This window comes from Vigna unguiculata, chromosome 10 (genome assembly GCF_004118075.2).
Source record: "Vigna unguiculata cultivar IT97K-499-35 chromosome 10, ASM411807v1, whole genome shotgun sequence".
Taxonomy (NCBI): Eukaryota; Viridiplantae; Streptophyta; class Magnoliopsida; order Fabales; family Fabaceae; genus Vigna; species Vigna unguiculata.
The window spans coordinates 6074764-6089716 of record NC_040288.1 but is presented as its reverse complement, the minus strand read 5'-3'; the positions used below and the strand labels follow the sequence as shown (position 1 = coordinate 6089716).

The 14953-nt window shown below is 32.0% G+C and overlaps 2 protein-coding genes across 17 annotated transcripts; both read right to left on the bottom strand.

Annotated features, from left to right (window-relative positions):
- Positions 1-3146: 3146 nt before the first annotated feature.
- On the bottom strand, positions 3147-13879 carry LOC114165772 (pentatricopeptide repeat-containing protein At5g27110-like). Of its 16 annotated transcripts, none has more exons than XM_028050354.1 (12): positions 13271-13879; positions 8808-10851; positions 8528-8649; positions 7583-7663; positions 7019-7056; positions 6291-6465; positions 6129-6213; positions 5869-5976; positions 5706-5782; positions 3998-4799; positions 3801-3888; positions 3147-3402 (listed from the first exon to the last, which is right to left on the bottom strand). In XM_028050354.1, the coding sequence occupies exons 2-3, from the start codon at positions 10827-10829 to the stop codon at positions 8599-8601; spliced, it is 2073 nt and encodes a 690-aa protein (XP_027906155.1). In that variant the 5' UTR covers positions 10830-10851; positions 13271-13879; the 3' UTR covers positions 3147-3402; positions 3801-3888; positions 3998-4799; positions 5706-5782; positions 5869-5976; positions 6129-6213; positions 6291-6465; positions 7019-7056; positions 7583-7663; positions 8528-8598. The 16 variants fall into 16 exon arrangements, with proteins under 16 accessions (XP_027906155.1, XP_027906156.1, XP_027906153.1 ...); XM_028050355.1 differs by having other exon boundaries at positions 7583-7653; XM_028050352.1 differs by lacking the exon at positions 7583-7663.
- LOC114165144 (probable auxin efflux carrier component 8) lies at positions 4605-7595 on the bottom strand. Its single transcript, XM_028049810.1, has 6 exons — positions 7013-7595; positions 6368-6456; positions 6129-6213; positions 5869-5976; positions 5815-5825; positions 4605-4799 (listed from the first exon to the last, which is right to left on the bottom strand). The coding sequence occupies exons 1-6, from the start codon at positions 7524-7526 to the stop codon at positions 4605-4607; spliced, it is 1002 nt and encodes a 333-aa protein (XP_027905611.1). The 5' UTR covers positions 7527-7595.
- Positions 13880-14953: the final 1074 nt, after the last annotated feature.

The following is a 14953-nucleotide window of genomic DNA, read 5'->3' as shown; positions in this document are numbered from 1 at the left end:
GCTTCAACAAATGACTTAGGTTCAATGCTTGCATCGACAGTCGCCAGAAAATGTCTATGGTGTACAAACGATTTATGTGGTGTACTACCGAAATCCAGTGTATATATTCTATTATTTTATTTTATTTTTTAATATATATATATATATATATATATATATATATATATATAACATCTGAAAATCTAAAGTCTTCACTATATGTCTACATCTAAAAACATTCTTTATCGAATGTCGCCATTCAAAAATAACTTGAGAGTATGATCTGCATTATCAAATGTCGACATTCGAAAATAACTTCAGAGTATTTTTGAAATTTGAAATTTTTTTAAAGGTGCAGAAGAAATATCGAAGTGCAACAAGAAACCCCTAGATCGTTAGCTTTTTGATGACTACATAAGCCAATAAACTTAAGTGTTGAATTGTTAATGTCTAGTTATATTGAGGAAACTACTGATGATTAGGGTTGGGCATAATTTACTAAACTATAGTTAATTGTACTATATTAAACTAAAATATACTAAACTATTCATAATAATAATTGAACTGTACTATAAAATAGTTCAGTTTTAAGAAACTAAACTTATGTTAAGTTAACTAAGTTAACTAAGTTAACTATTGAACTATAATAGATTGAAAGAGCAAAATACCTCAAATAAAATATTGGTATTAGGATAAGAATTGGACTTATGTGTTTTATGTTTTACGTTCTATTCTTTCTCTTTCATATTGAAATATTTATTTTATTTTGTCTTAATTTTTTTCTTTACTCTTTCTTTGAGAAAAATATAAAATATTTATAATTAATTTATTAAAAAACATTATAAATTATTTCAATATCTTATTTTATTTTGAATGAATTTTACTATGTAATGTTATTTTTATGTTATGATTTTACAGAAGTTATTTTTAAAAATTAAATTTTGTGACAGCTAACATTTTTATAATTTTTTATTTATATTAAAGTTTTTTGTAACTTAAATATTGAAATTACTATAATAAATATAAATATTGGTACTAACGTATTTATATTGAAATTACTATACTAAATATAAACATTTTTATAACTTAAAATCTTATGTAATATTATTTTTTAGTTTTAAAATATTTATTATGTGGCATCAACTTTTTTAAAGAGAATTTATTTTAAAAGATTTTTAAAATATTAATTTTAGAACTTCATAAAATTTCTATAACATTTTTCACACAAATATTAATGAATACAAATGTTAAAGAAAATATTAATTTTGAGAATTTTCTAAAATAAATCCTTTTAAAAAATTTTATGCAACATAATAAACATTGTAAAACTAAAAAGTAATATTACATAAGATTTTAAATTTTAAAAAATAAGTTAATACCGATATTTATATTTATTATATTAATTTTAATATTTTAATTACATTTTAAGTTAGAGAAAACTTTAATATAAATAAAAAAATTATAAAATATTAATTGGTGTATTGAAGTATGATGCATATTTCAAGTATTATTTTCTAAGCACTTTCAAATTATAAACTTTAGATTATTATTGCGTAATACAATCATATGTAATTAGTGCAATTCGATTCAAAATAGAGTAATTCAGTTCAAAAGTAGTGCAATTCAATTCAAAATCAATGCAATCCGATTCAAAAATAGTACAATTCAATTCAAAAAGAGTGAAGTTTATTCAAAATCTGTGCAATTCGATTCAAAAACAGTGTAGTTAAGTTAAAAACTAGTGCAGTTCAGTCCAAAAATAGTGCAGTTCAGTTCTGACGTAGTGCAGTTCATAAAACAGTTCAGTTTATAACAGTTCAGTTCAGTTTATATTATAGTGCAGTGCAGGCCAGTTTATTTGTAAGAATAATAGTTCAGTTCAGTTCATGCGAACAGTTTTTTAGTTCAGTGCAGTTTTTAGTAGTGCAGTGCAGTTTGATTTATTTTGTCCAACCCTACTGATGATAGACTTTTTGTAATGTATTTCTAAACGACGAAGATTTTCTAAATATAATATCTCCCTATATGGAAAAACAAATTAGTGATGGTCATTTTAGTATAAATCCTCCTCAACTAGAAAATTAATGTAATAATTAATAAGTGGTATTTTAGCTTTGTTTTATAAAAGTTTTTAATGTGAAGAAACATAAAGAAAATATTGATGGAACTAGTTAAGAAAGTCTAACAATTGAGAAAACTTGTACTAACAACAATTAAAAAATAATTGTGATTTAATATAGAAAAAATAATTCCAATTATGTGAATAGAAAATAATCCTTTATGACAACACTAAAGAACCTATGATAAGATAAATTCCTAAAATATGTAAACTAATTATTCTTAATAATAATTATTTTTTTTACTAATTTTATAATAAATAATTAAATTATCTATTTCATTTAAAATTACTTTTTAAAAGGGTAAAAATTGTATTAATAATTAACATAAACATATATCCCAGTTTGTAACAAAAAAATCAATTTACATGATAAACTATCACTACAAAAAAGTGAACATTCTTGACAGTTAAAATTAAAAATTTTAACAATTAAAAACCGTCACAAATGAAATTTCTGACAGTTTAAGAAACCGTCAAAATTACGTATGTCAAAAATAAATTGACAAAAAAAATCTAACCGCTGGTATTGCTGTCAAAAATGAAAGAGATTACTAACGGTCAAAAATCGCTACAAAATTTACTTCTATTTTTTGATATTTTATCATATTTGGACGGTTAAAAACCACCACAAAATATATCAGATTTTGACGATTAAAAACTGCCACAAAATATATCAGATTTTGACGGTTAAAAGTCACCACAAAATATATCAGATTTTGACGATTAAAAACCACCTCAAAATATATATCACATTTTTACAATTAAAAATCGCTACAAAATATATCACATTTTGACGGTTAAAAACCGCCACAAATTAGATAACATAAATCAGATACATTTAAACTCATCTTTCAAACATTCCTTTTTAAAACTTTTTTAATCTCTTTTCACTATGTTACTATTTTCTTCATATAAGTCCATACATAAAAGGATAACCAACCACATGACCATTTGAGATTCTCATTTTATAACACTGTTGCTGCTATCAAATTTGGACAAATCTTTCACACATGAATCAAAATTTTCTTATATAAAACTAACTAAAAAATAAAGATAATCACACAAAGGGTTATTCTGATATATATCATGCAAAGCTAATACATTCCAGAAGTGTGGCACTCAAAATGTGATATACAGGCACAGGCGTTTAAACGAAAAAGATCAAACCAATATAGGAATCTTTCTCTGGTAATACAATATACTTTTCACTATAAATTATAAACATAAAAGAGATGACTTGTGCATATTCAAGAAATACAGTTCACACCTCTGTCTCACTTTTACTTGTGCCAATTTCAAAATATCTGCTCAAACAAGAAAGGAAAAAGAAGAAATTCAACACAGATAAAGAACAAAAATCAAACACTTCTATAGCTGACGAAGGATATCAATAACAATAGCCCTAATGATTTACTTTTTATAAACATCTTTCAGAACATTGTATATACAACAACATGCAGAAAAAAAAATAAAAGCATCAAAAGAAATTCCCTCCGAAACCATTCTAGCACTCAAAACTAAGGATGACAACAGCAACTAGAAATTCAGAATCGGACACCACATCAACAAGTATAAGAACGATAATCATAAGCAATAGCCAGAAACAAAAGGTTAGAGAAAACAAAAACAGTGCTGTGGCATGAGGGGAATATATAAAAAGTATGATAAAAATTGAAGAAAGACATAGAAAAAGACATCATACAACTGGCCATATGCATCTTAATGAGCTTAAAATCCTCCAGTGTGATACCCTTTTCCTTGTCAAGTGTATTCACCATATCCACATCTTCCTGGTCCAGAAGATGCTTGTTGTAAGGTTCATAACCCCAAGAATACCAAATTACAACACAGATGCATACATAGAGAAAGAAGGAATCTTGGGGAGGAGATGAAACATACTAATGAGATGATGTCCAGAAATTGGAGCCATATTTCTTCAGAGATGAGCGAAACTCAGCCAAAGAGAAACCAGAAAACGGTGGACAATCATAGTGCAACTGCAGAGTGAAGCAACCCCGTTTAGAAGAGGAACCCCATTAAAGATTGATCCAAGATTAAATGTTCTACCTTTCAACGAAGGATGAAAAATGAACGAGAATTGCACAAAACATGTAATATGTTCTATTAAGCACCCACCCTGAATAAAAATTTAGACTTTAGCTTTGAGTATACAAAAGAGAATTTCAAGATAGAAACTAGTTTTATATTTAAAAAAAACAAAAAGAGCTTGAAATGCTGAAAATGATTTTCGTGAAAACATTCCAGAAGGGTCAAGGGACCAAAATCTTTTAGTCTAAATAAACAACTGAAAATTGTGAATGAGATGAGACCCTTAAATGAGACACTGGTTCAGAAAATTTTTTATCATTCAAATTAAACTGGATGTGGGAATTCATGAAAACCTATTTTACTTTTAAAATTATGAATTGTAACTGTATAAATATCAAAATGGACTTATATTAATTAAGTGGCATACAAAATATGTAAATAAAAACAAATATTATTATCACTGCTCGTGATATGTAAATAAATAAACTGACGAAGATTGAGGCGAAGACACTTCCCGTGAACCTTCTGGAAGTTTTGATTGTGAGCCCAAAGGATGTTCTGGTTTAGCCTTGGGAATGTTGGCATCTGAAACAGGCTTCACATTGTTTTGTTGAGTTAATCCAGCTGCATTAGCTTTCAGATTACTTATTGCCTGCCCAAAACAATCATAGCCTTTTAAGGTAAGTTCATTTTGGAGTGGGGGGAATAGATGTAAGAGAGGTTGTGAAATACAAAGGGAAACAAGCCTTAACAAGAATCCTAAAAAATGATACAAATAAGAGTAGCTAGACATGGCCTGATAGAATTTTTACATGAAAGAAATACCATTTACAAGGAGTTTAAAAATTTTGTTGTCAACAAGGTATGAATATGATAGTTTATGACTTCTCTTCTTGAATCTCAGGGGCTTCCATTTACTTGGAATCTAATTTAGTTTCATGTTGATCAAGAAAACAAACTGGAAATAGGAGTATCGCTACAAAATAACTGCTACTAAATTTTTATTTTTGTAGTGACTACCTTATTTCACTTTGGAGGATAAATAGTGTTTACTACTAAATAACTTGCCATAAAATGTTTATAAATCAGGTGAATTTTATACATGAGAGATACAATATGAAAACATTCTATAATTAAATTGCTTAAGCTTGTTTTGCACAAAAATATACTAAGTAGTGTGTTCGTAAAAGTTTGACATACCCAGAAAATTATAACATTAAACCACATTTGAATTATGAAAGAAATATACATACCTTTTTAAATAATTATATAACTGACGGCTATAACAATTCATATACCATTGTAAATATATGTGAAATTTATAATACACACACGTATGTATATATATATATATATATATATATATATATATATATATATATATTATGTTTTATTTTAACAAACTTTTTGATAAATATTTTAAGAAAAAAATGAAAATAAACGTTTACACGAATTATAATGTTAATTTTCGACCATTTAATCTAGTCTCTAGAAATAAATTTATATAAATAAATATATTTATGTTTATGTATTCAGAGATATTTGAAGGAAGACTTACGCTGTGCTTAAAACAACTGGATGAACATTATATTCTTTGGCAAAAACAAAAGGAACAATTCCCTGAGGTAGAGCTGCCTGCCACATGCAAGATCATGCAAACTATTTACCTTTAAATGACCTGAAAAGTAGGAAAAAAAAATATATATTAAAGGGAAAATGACCTGAACAATTGTGACTTTGAACAGTGTGCATCTTAATCCTATCAGAAGAGAAGCCACTGTCATGAGACCCACATGCTATCATGCTCGACTGTGATGCCATAAACACACCTGATACCAATCTCCATCAACAAATATACAAAATTTATACCCTTTAATGCAATTTTAGAATTGCATTTTGGATTTTCTCAGTTTTTTTCAAAACTCATCACATCAAATTAGTACTTCATAACCAGAAACCATGGATTTTTGCTTTTACTTACCTAGGCTGAAGATTGCCATGCCAAGGCCTCCATTGGATAATATTTCTATTGACTGATTAACAATTTCAGGCATGTGTATCCCCACCTGCACAATTATTGTGTATGATCAGGAATTTAAATACAATGATCTTAATGGCATGATGACTGACATGTTATAATTACCTGAAATGTATGCTTGACCAAATAAAACCCGTTAAAGTTGCATATGTATTAGGAATTTTTATTAGCTTCTTTCCCACTTTGGCAAGAATGGGCAACACCTTCAGCTTCCTTTTTGTTCTAGGGTCTACGTCTTCTTCTCCTTTTGATTGTACCTCACGATCTGTGTCTGTTTCTCCTTACAACATAGAAAAATTATACAATTTTTATTTCTGGTTCAGTTTTATGGAAATATCTGCACTTAAATTTTACACCATATGCTAAACAAACATGATATGTGTTATAGTTTGATTTATATATGTTGCTACTAAAACACTGGGATATATATAGTTTCCTAACAAAATTGTATTTAAATATTCAAATGGCATCTAATGAGAAGGTAGAGAAAGAAAAGATCGCACAAAAACATGTCAACATATAAAAACTTATTTGTACAAGCTTATAATATATATAATGTTCAAATATAGTTACTCTTAAAATATATTAATGTTCAGGCCCTATTTAATCTGACTGTCTTAGATCACTTTACTTGGTTGAACAGGATTAACTGATCAATAATATATTATCTATCTATACATATATCAATTATGGCTTATGAGAGAAAAGTAATGGCAAGAAGAAGAATGAATCTAGATCAGTGTTTTGCTAAGTTAATCACTATTTTGTTTCACGTATATTAATTACTTTAATCTCATTCCTTACAAGTAAATTAACCTACTATAAACACCCACCAGCTGAGCCTTGTGATGGTGGTGCAGCTGCAGCAGGCCTGGTGTTGACAGCATCAAGTTCATAAAGAAACAACAACAAATTGTACCAGATCATGCTCTGCAAGAAAATAATCTGAGCAAGGAGAACAACTGCATCACCCTTATACATAGCTTTCATCAGAGGAATTCCTAGAATCAAAGTGTTGGGAAGTGTTGTTAATGACAAACCCGTTATGATCCACTTTAACCCTCCTCGGCCACTGATCTTCGTGATTGCTATTAAGACTAAAAGGGCAAGCAATTTCTGAACAAAATTGGCATATAAGAGTTTGAGGCTCATTTTGTAGATGTAGTTCGAGGAAATTATTTGAAATGACAAGAGGGGGATGGAGAACTTTGCCACAAATTTGTTTATGCCTGAACATTGATCTGGTGTGAAGATCTTCCACCATTTCACAGAAACATAGGCCAGTATCATGGTCACATATAATGGGACAATGGCTGCCACTACATGATAGGCTTCTGCCATTAAGAAACAAAATACACTATGATCTCAAAAAGCATTGAAAATAAAAATGCAAACACCTGTACGATAGTTTATAATGAGGATGGCTGAAGCACCAACTTCATCAGCAATATTTGCCTTTGTAGTGAAACTGCATTTTCCTCGATGCACCAAAATTATCTCGTTGTTTAGCTAATGGTGGAAAGTAATACAAAACTGTCTTATGTCTACACAATATAAAAAGTCATTGAATGCTAATGAGACGGTTCATGGAATGGTTAAGATTAACCAATAGCATTTTAAATGCATACATATCAATTTGGTTTTGCTCCCCAACGGTTATATTTGATTAATTTGTTGGCTAATAGTTGAAAAATGATCATGTATTCATCATTCATCATCAGCAATGGTTTCCCTTTCTACGGGTAAGTGCACTAGTAGTGATGGTCATGGATCCAACAAGAGAATAAGGTCCTGACTAATCTATCTCAGACATTTAATCTTCAAAAGTGACAATCCTAAAGAAAATTTCTATATTCTTCCTTTTTGCCTCACACATCAATCTATGTTGATGATATAGTAATTTCAGGAGATTATGTCACTAGGATTTTTCAACTAAAAGAACACTTATTTAGTCATTTTCAAACCAAAGACCATGCCTATTTAAAATACTTTCTTGGTATTGAAGTGAATCACTCAAAAGGTGTTGTATCCTCAAATCCCTAATATCACCTGTAATTTTTAAACTTTTTAAATTTTTATTCAGGAACCAAATAACTAATTTTGCAATAACATGGATTATTAAGTAACAGTAATAATCTCAATCAATCATTAGTTCATAAATGTATCTAACGGCTAAAACCTTACAAATTCCATTCATAGACAAATAGATTTCAATCAATCACTGCTTAAAAGCTCACTTAGACACACTAAATCAATCATTGGGGCATTGTTCATATCACAAGCAGTAGCAGAACGAAGAATAAAGTAAACATCATTCACAGAGCAAATTCATAAACATGTACCATTGTCACTAGATACTTCTCTGCTTCTTGTTCTTCTTCAACTCTCCAGAACCTTGTTCCTTCTTTTTGTGCTATTTTTGGTCCTTTTCTGGATTTTTGTTAGACATGTCAAAGCCAGTTACCTACACCAAGAATCATTGTCTTAGGATTCCCGTCACGAGCAGCTTCCAAGCTAATTGTAAAACTAGCAAAATCTCAGTGTTTCCACATCAGAATGATATATAAATGGTTTAGACTCATCATCCATATGACCAGTGAGATATGAAAGGCATTTATTAACCAATTCTAGATGCAAGTGTGAATTGTCTTCAACAAAAAAAGGCACGATCTTTTGGTTAATCTCAATCCAACTACACCCTGGATTCTTCTTTAACCCAAGCTCCTTCATCTTTGATCTCACCTTCCGTACCTCATCCCATTTATGTGCAGAAGCATACATATTTGACAAGAGAATGTAGGTTGATGAATCGTCAGGATCCTTATCGATAAGAATTTTAGCAAGTTCAACTCCCAGATCAATATTTCTGTGCAAACGGCATGCAGAAAATAATGTGCTTAGCAACCCAACATCATCCCTGGTTTCAGGGTTTCTTTGTAGAATCTTGTATGCTTCATACAATCTTCCAGCACGCCCAAGAAGATCAATCAAGCATGAATAATGTTCAACTCCAGGTTTAATGCCATAAACATTCATCATTTGACTGAAGTAATAGCATCCCTCATCAACCAACCCACTATGGCCACAAGCAGATAATATAGCAAGAAAAGAAACCCTATCAGGTTTTACATCGGATTGCAACATTTCAGTAAAAAGCTCCAAAGCTTCATAGCCCTGACCATGGGACCCATATGCAGTAATCATTGAAGTCCAAAGCACCAGATCTCTTTCTGGCAACCATTTGAAAACAATGAATGCTTCATCTACTGCGCCACATTTTGCATACATATCCAGCAGAGCTCCCATAACCACTTCATTGTTGTCCAATTTTTTCTCCATGATCAGATTATGAATCTCTTTACCTTGTTCTAGTGCTGCTAGTTGAGAACAAGCTACTAAAACACTGGTACAAGTAATAGCATCTGGCTCAACATAAGATTTTCTCATTTCACTAAACAGGGCAAGGGCTTCAAAAAGTTTCCCTTCAGCCACATATCCAGAAATCATGACATTCCAATAAACTACCTTAGACTTTGGTATTGATTTAAAGATGTTTTCGGCTAACCCTACCCTTCCACATTTGAAGTATAAATCCATGAGAGAACTACTAATGAAAACATCAGGTTGTATTCTGTTTCGTATTATATATCCATGTACAAACTTTCCGTCTAGTAGTTGAGCAGAACGTGAACAAACCATTATTAAACTACATAAAGTAGTCAAAGTTGGCTTGACTCCTTCGTTGTACATCCTCTTTAAAAGGCGAATGCATGGTATGCTGTCACCTCTCAAACCATATCCACTAATCAAGGAATTCCAAGCAACAACAGTCTTTTTAGGCATCTCCTCAAAAACCTCTAGAGCCTTTTCTAGGTGACCGCATCTTCCATACATGTCAACAAGAGCAGAGCTAATGAAACTGTCCAGCAAAGACCCACTGTTAATCAACTCCTCGTGAATTTCCATTCCCCTGTTCAAATCCAAAAGTCTGCCACACGAGGAAATAGCAGTTGTTATTGTAACTGAATCAGGTTCAAATTCAAATTTTCTCATCAGGCTAAAATACCGTAGGGCCTCTTTGAAGTTTCCACTTTGGTAATAACAAGAAATTATTGTATTCCAGCATGCCACATCCTTCTCAGGCATTTCATTGAACAATGATATGGCTTTTTCAAATGCATTGCATTTTCCATACATACCCACAAGAGAGCTTCCAACAACAATGTCCATCATTAAACCAGTTTTTATCAAGCATGTATGGATCATTTTTCCCAACAGAAACCTACACAGCCCCCCACAGGCCTTAATAACACTAGGGTAAGTATAACTATCAGGTTTCAGGTAAGGGTAATGTAAAAACTTCTCAAAAAGGTCTAGGGCTTCCACATACATGTAATTCTTAGTGTAACCTGCCATCAGGCCATTCCACAAGGATATCTCACATGGGTTTTTCATGGTATCAAGAACACACTTTGCATGATCATACAAATGGCACGAAAGATATAGGTTAATCAGGTTCTTGCGTAAACATATATCATTTTGCAATCCCAACGTTACAATTTTCTGATGAATGAGTTTGCCTTGCTTTAATGACTTGGAATTCTTACAAGCTCTCAAAAGGGGTAGTAGTTTTCTAGTATCCATTCAGCAATTAGCAAGAAATACACTACACAAAAACCATAATCATCAATCTAAAGCATGGTAACAAAACAAATAATAACAACAGCGAAAATACAAAAGGGTGGCAAAATCAATAGTGGAGAGCACACCAGCTTATAAATAGCTAAGGCACAAGCAAAAGATGAGGTGAAATACAAGAAAACTCATGAAGCTACAAAAACTGATAAAAGCTTGAACCTTTTTACAAAAGTTAATATCATTCCTTGTAACTTGTCGCAACTGAAATAGCGACGAGACGACGAACCAAAAAAACTATTTTAAAAAATAAATTTTTGTATGTCGTCACCATAGTTTATTTTAGAAAAACTATGGAAAGCCATAAAATAAGATATGCTTTGCGAAAACCGGATTTTGAGTCCAAGAGTCAGTTACGTGTAGGCAAAATATTAGCACTTTACTGCGCCAGCCCAAGGACAGTAAATTTAATTATTAAAGGTACAAAATTTAATTATTAAAGGTACAAAATTTAAGGTGCAAAATTGATATGGTTTTTGAAATGTTTATTTTCCCCTAAAAAATATAAGAAAAGAATGGACAAAAATATTGTTTTACTTTTTTGGGCCCAACAAGGATTAACCCTCCTACATATCTCCATTCACAATGAAGAACACGGTTATGTAGTTCTTTAAAAGAAGAAACTATTTGAAAATTGGGCCAACGGGAGCTGCACTTGAGTGAGAGGGAGTGCTGGTGAGAAGAAGGCTTAAGTGATTGAGTGTTCATATTTTTAATTCTGAATATATATTTTGCTATTTTTGAATATGAAAAGGGATTAAGTACTAAGGCGACGCAGACGGTGACCGGTCACATGAGTACTCAGACAGTTAAAAAGTGTATGTCAGACGGTGCAGACAACCATACAAACATTCAAAAGAGAAGCGTATTGGAAGCTTATCTTTTAATTAATTCATCAGAGAAGAACCAAACACTATATGATGCGAACGCTCGTACAAGTACTCAAAATCTATTTTGAAACTAATTTTATTTACTTAGAAGGAATTGAAATATTAAAATTTCAGCAAACAAACATTTTATTATAAAAAGTGTTCATGCCAAAAGGATTTTGCAATTGGACCAAATGAGAGAGGGAAGCGCCCTATGTATGGACATGTAAAAAGGGTACATATGGAAAACACAATCAGAAATTGGGCCCGCGATTGAGTCCGACCTATGGCCGTAGAAGTAAAAGCTTGTAGCCATTCCCACGAGAGTTTTAAACGTTACAACACCATGTAATTGGATTCTTTCATGCAAGTGAAACCCAAATTCACAAAAGTATTCCAAATGAATTTTAAAAGTTACGTGCATATTCACATTCAATGCAAGAAAGACCGCACACCAAATCAATGACATGTAAATTAAACCTCACATTGAGAAAGGGCCCCACATGTGCATTAATTAAGGAAAACCTAGACTAGAATAGACCACCGCCTAGAACCCACCATTATCATAAAACCATCCAAATTCATTCAAAATGTAATTGACATCGTTCATGCTATGCAAGTTGATATTTCTAATTGTAAAGATACAAAAAATAATATGGCACACCAGAGAAAAAAAGAAAGCCGCGCACATAAATTTAATTTCATGTAAATAAATCATCCAAGGTAGAAACAATCATTCACGATCAGAGTTCCTGCTGCAGTAGAATATTGAGCACACATATAACCACACGAACAAAGCTTCAATCAATCACGAAAACGAACTCAAAATAAAGCAAGCGCCAACAAACATATGCATACCCAGAAACCCGACCCACTCGTTTAATTAAACCAAAGGCGCAATATATAGCATCCCCACCACTATCTTTCCAAGACGGGAACCACCCATCTGCTCAAACATGCCCCCATTGCGATGCACAATACCCAGAATTCCACGAAACCCAAAACTCAAACAAAATGAATTTAAATATTCAAAACACAAAACATATCCCATAACCTAACAAACTCAATAATTTCCCAAAATTTAATATTCATTCTTCCTTTAATCTCCGCTCCCAACTTGGAACGTTACGACCAATCCAGAAACGCCTCCCGAATTCAATCCGATGATAGAATGCAAACACAAAATTCATTCGAAACAAAAAATTAACACTGGTACCCTATAACCAAAGACAGAGACCCCAACCGTGATAACAGAATCCAGAAACAAACACAAATCCCACACGAATGCGAGCCAGCAATGAAACTCTTCAACATTTTCACAGAACTTCGATTTCATATATCCATATGCAAATGTAGTCATCAAAGTAAAAGCCAAAATAACATACATGCTTCCCCTTTCAAAACCCTATCAGAGTCCCCAAAATGCAGCGAGCAACAAATAGAATGAATAAAACACCAGAACAACACCCATGGAGTTGAGTTAGGATGAAACCAGTTTGTCGCAGCTCTAACTTGACTTACGAGAACGGAGAGTGAAACCCTCGTCGGAAATTGCAGCGGAAGCCAAGGGCTCCGAAGTGGCAGAGTGGCGATAAGATGCGGGAGTTGAGCGAGAGCGGCAATCGCAGCGGACCACGGTGGGCTTAAAGACGCTCGAGGTGGTGGCTCGTCGACGCCGACAACGTTGGGATGCTGGAGATGGCAGCTTAGGGCTTAGGTGCTGCGTTATGCGCGAGAGAAAGAGACGGAGAAGCAAGCCGTTCAGAGGCGGCGCAGCGATCGTGATGGAGGAGGTTCCAGGGGGCTGAGGCGAGGCGGCTCCGATGGAAACCCCCAATCGCTGGCACAGCCGCAGGATGAAGCTCGCCGGAGACCAGAAATTGGAGGTTGGTGAGTGCTGGTGATGGTGGGGTGTGAGGATGAGTGTGTTCTGTGTGATGGTTGACGAAGGATGAGAAATTGGGGAGTGATTCTGTGTTGAAGGAAAAAAAAGCTGCAGTATGTTTCCTTGCTGCGTGTATGTCTGTTGAAGGAGAATAATGAGTTCGTTGGGACGGAGAAAAGGAGACTGCAGTGGTTGAGTGGGGAGTGTTTAGGAGGGTTCAAAGAGAAAAACAATGGATATTGGGTTATTAGTCTAATACAAAGAAAAAGAAAACAAGGAGAAGAAGAAAGAAATCATACCGAGCTATTGAGTCATCACAAAAACTTTTTTTTTAATTATATTTTGGTTATCATTTTCGTTCCATAATCTTAATTTGATCTCTCTTTTGTTAAAAGTCTCGAATTAGATTCTCAATTTCCTTAAAATGTATGGTAGATGTTCGTTATGGTAAAATGAAGTAAACATCGTTAAATGAATGAATGGTGACTTGACATTGTTGTACGATGTTGAAACAATAACAAGGGCCATAAATATTAAAGTTATTAATGACGTGAGAGATAAATAAAAATTTGATTTAACATTACAAGCTAATTTTTGAAATTAGGATTTATGAATATTCACCAATGGATAAGCACCATGGGGATTAGTCATTGTTCACGTTCTACCATACATTTGTCCCCTTTTCTAGGTGTAGGTTCATGGGGTTTATGTAGCAGTTTTTTTTATTAGGTTTGTTTGTTTCAATTGCATTGGATTTTAGTTACATGGCATGTTAACCACTTTATGTTTTGATGCAGATTTTTCTTGTGGAGCAAATGACTAAAGGATTGTGTTTCTCTCTATTGACTATAGTTATGCATTATAGTTGTAATTTTGAAGAATTGTAGCGGTGTTATTGAATCTTAAATTTTAATTTAATCTGTAACCTTGTGTTTGGATGGAATAATTTAACAATTCTAAGAAATTGAAATGTCTAGCATTTGAAATTTTTGGATAGGGTAATTAAAATACCATACATTTGAATTTCTTGTTTGGATAAGATAATTGAATTTCTTATAAGATAAAATTTTATTTTAACAATATTTATTTTAATTTATAAAATTTTTAAATTAAATTTAAAAAATATTAATGAACTTAAAGTATTTAAATAATATTTAATAATTCAATTTAAAAATATTAGCCAACTTTCTAATATTAATTAATATTAAAAATTATGGATCAAAAATATTTTATATCAATATCGATTCACTCTATCAAATAAATATATTATTAATTATTAATTACTTCATTTATAAACAATAAAATAATTAAGTATAAAA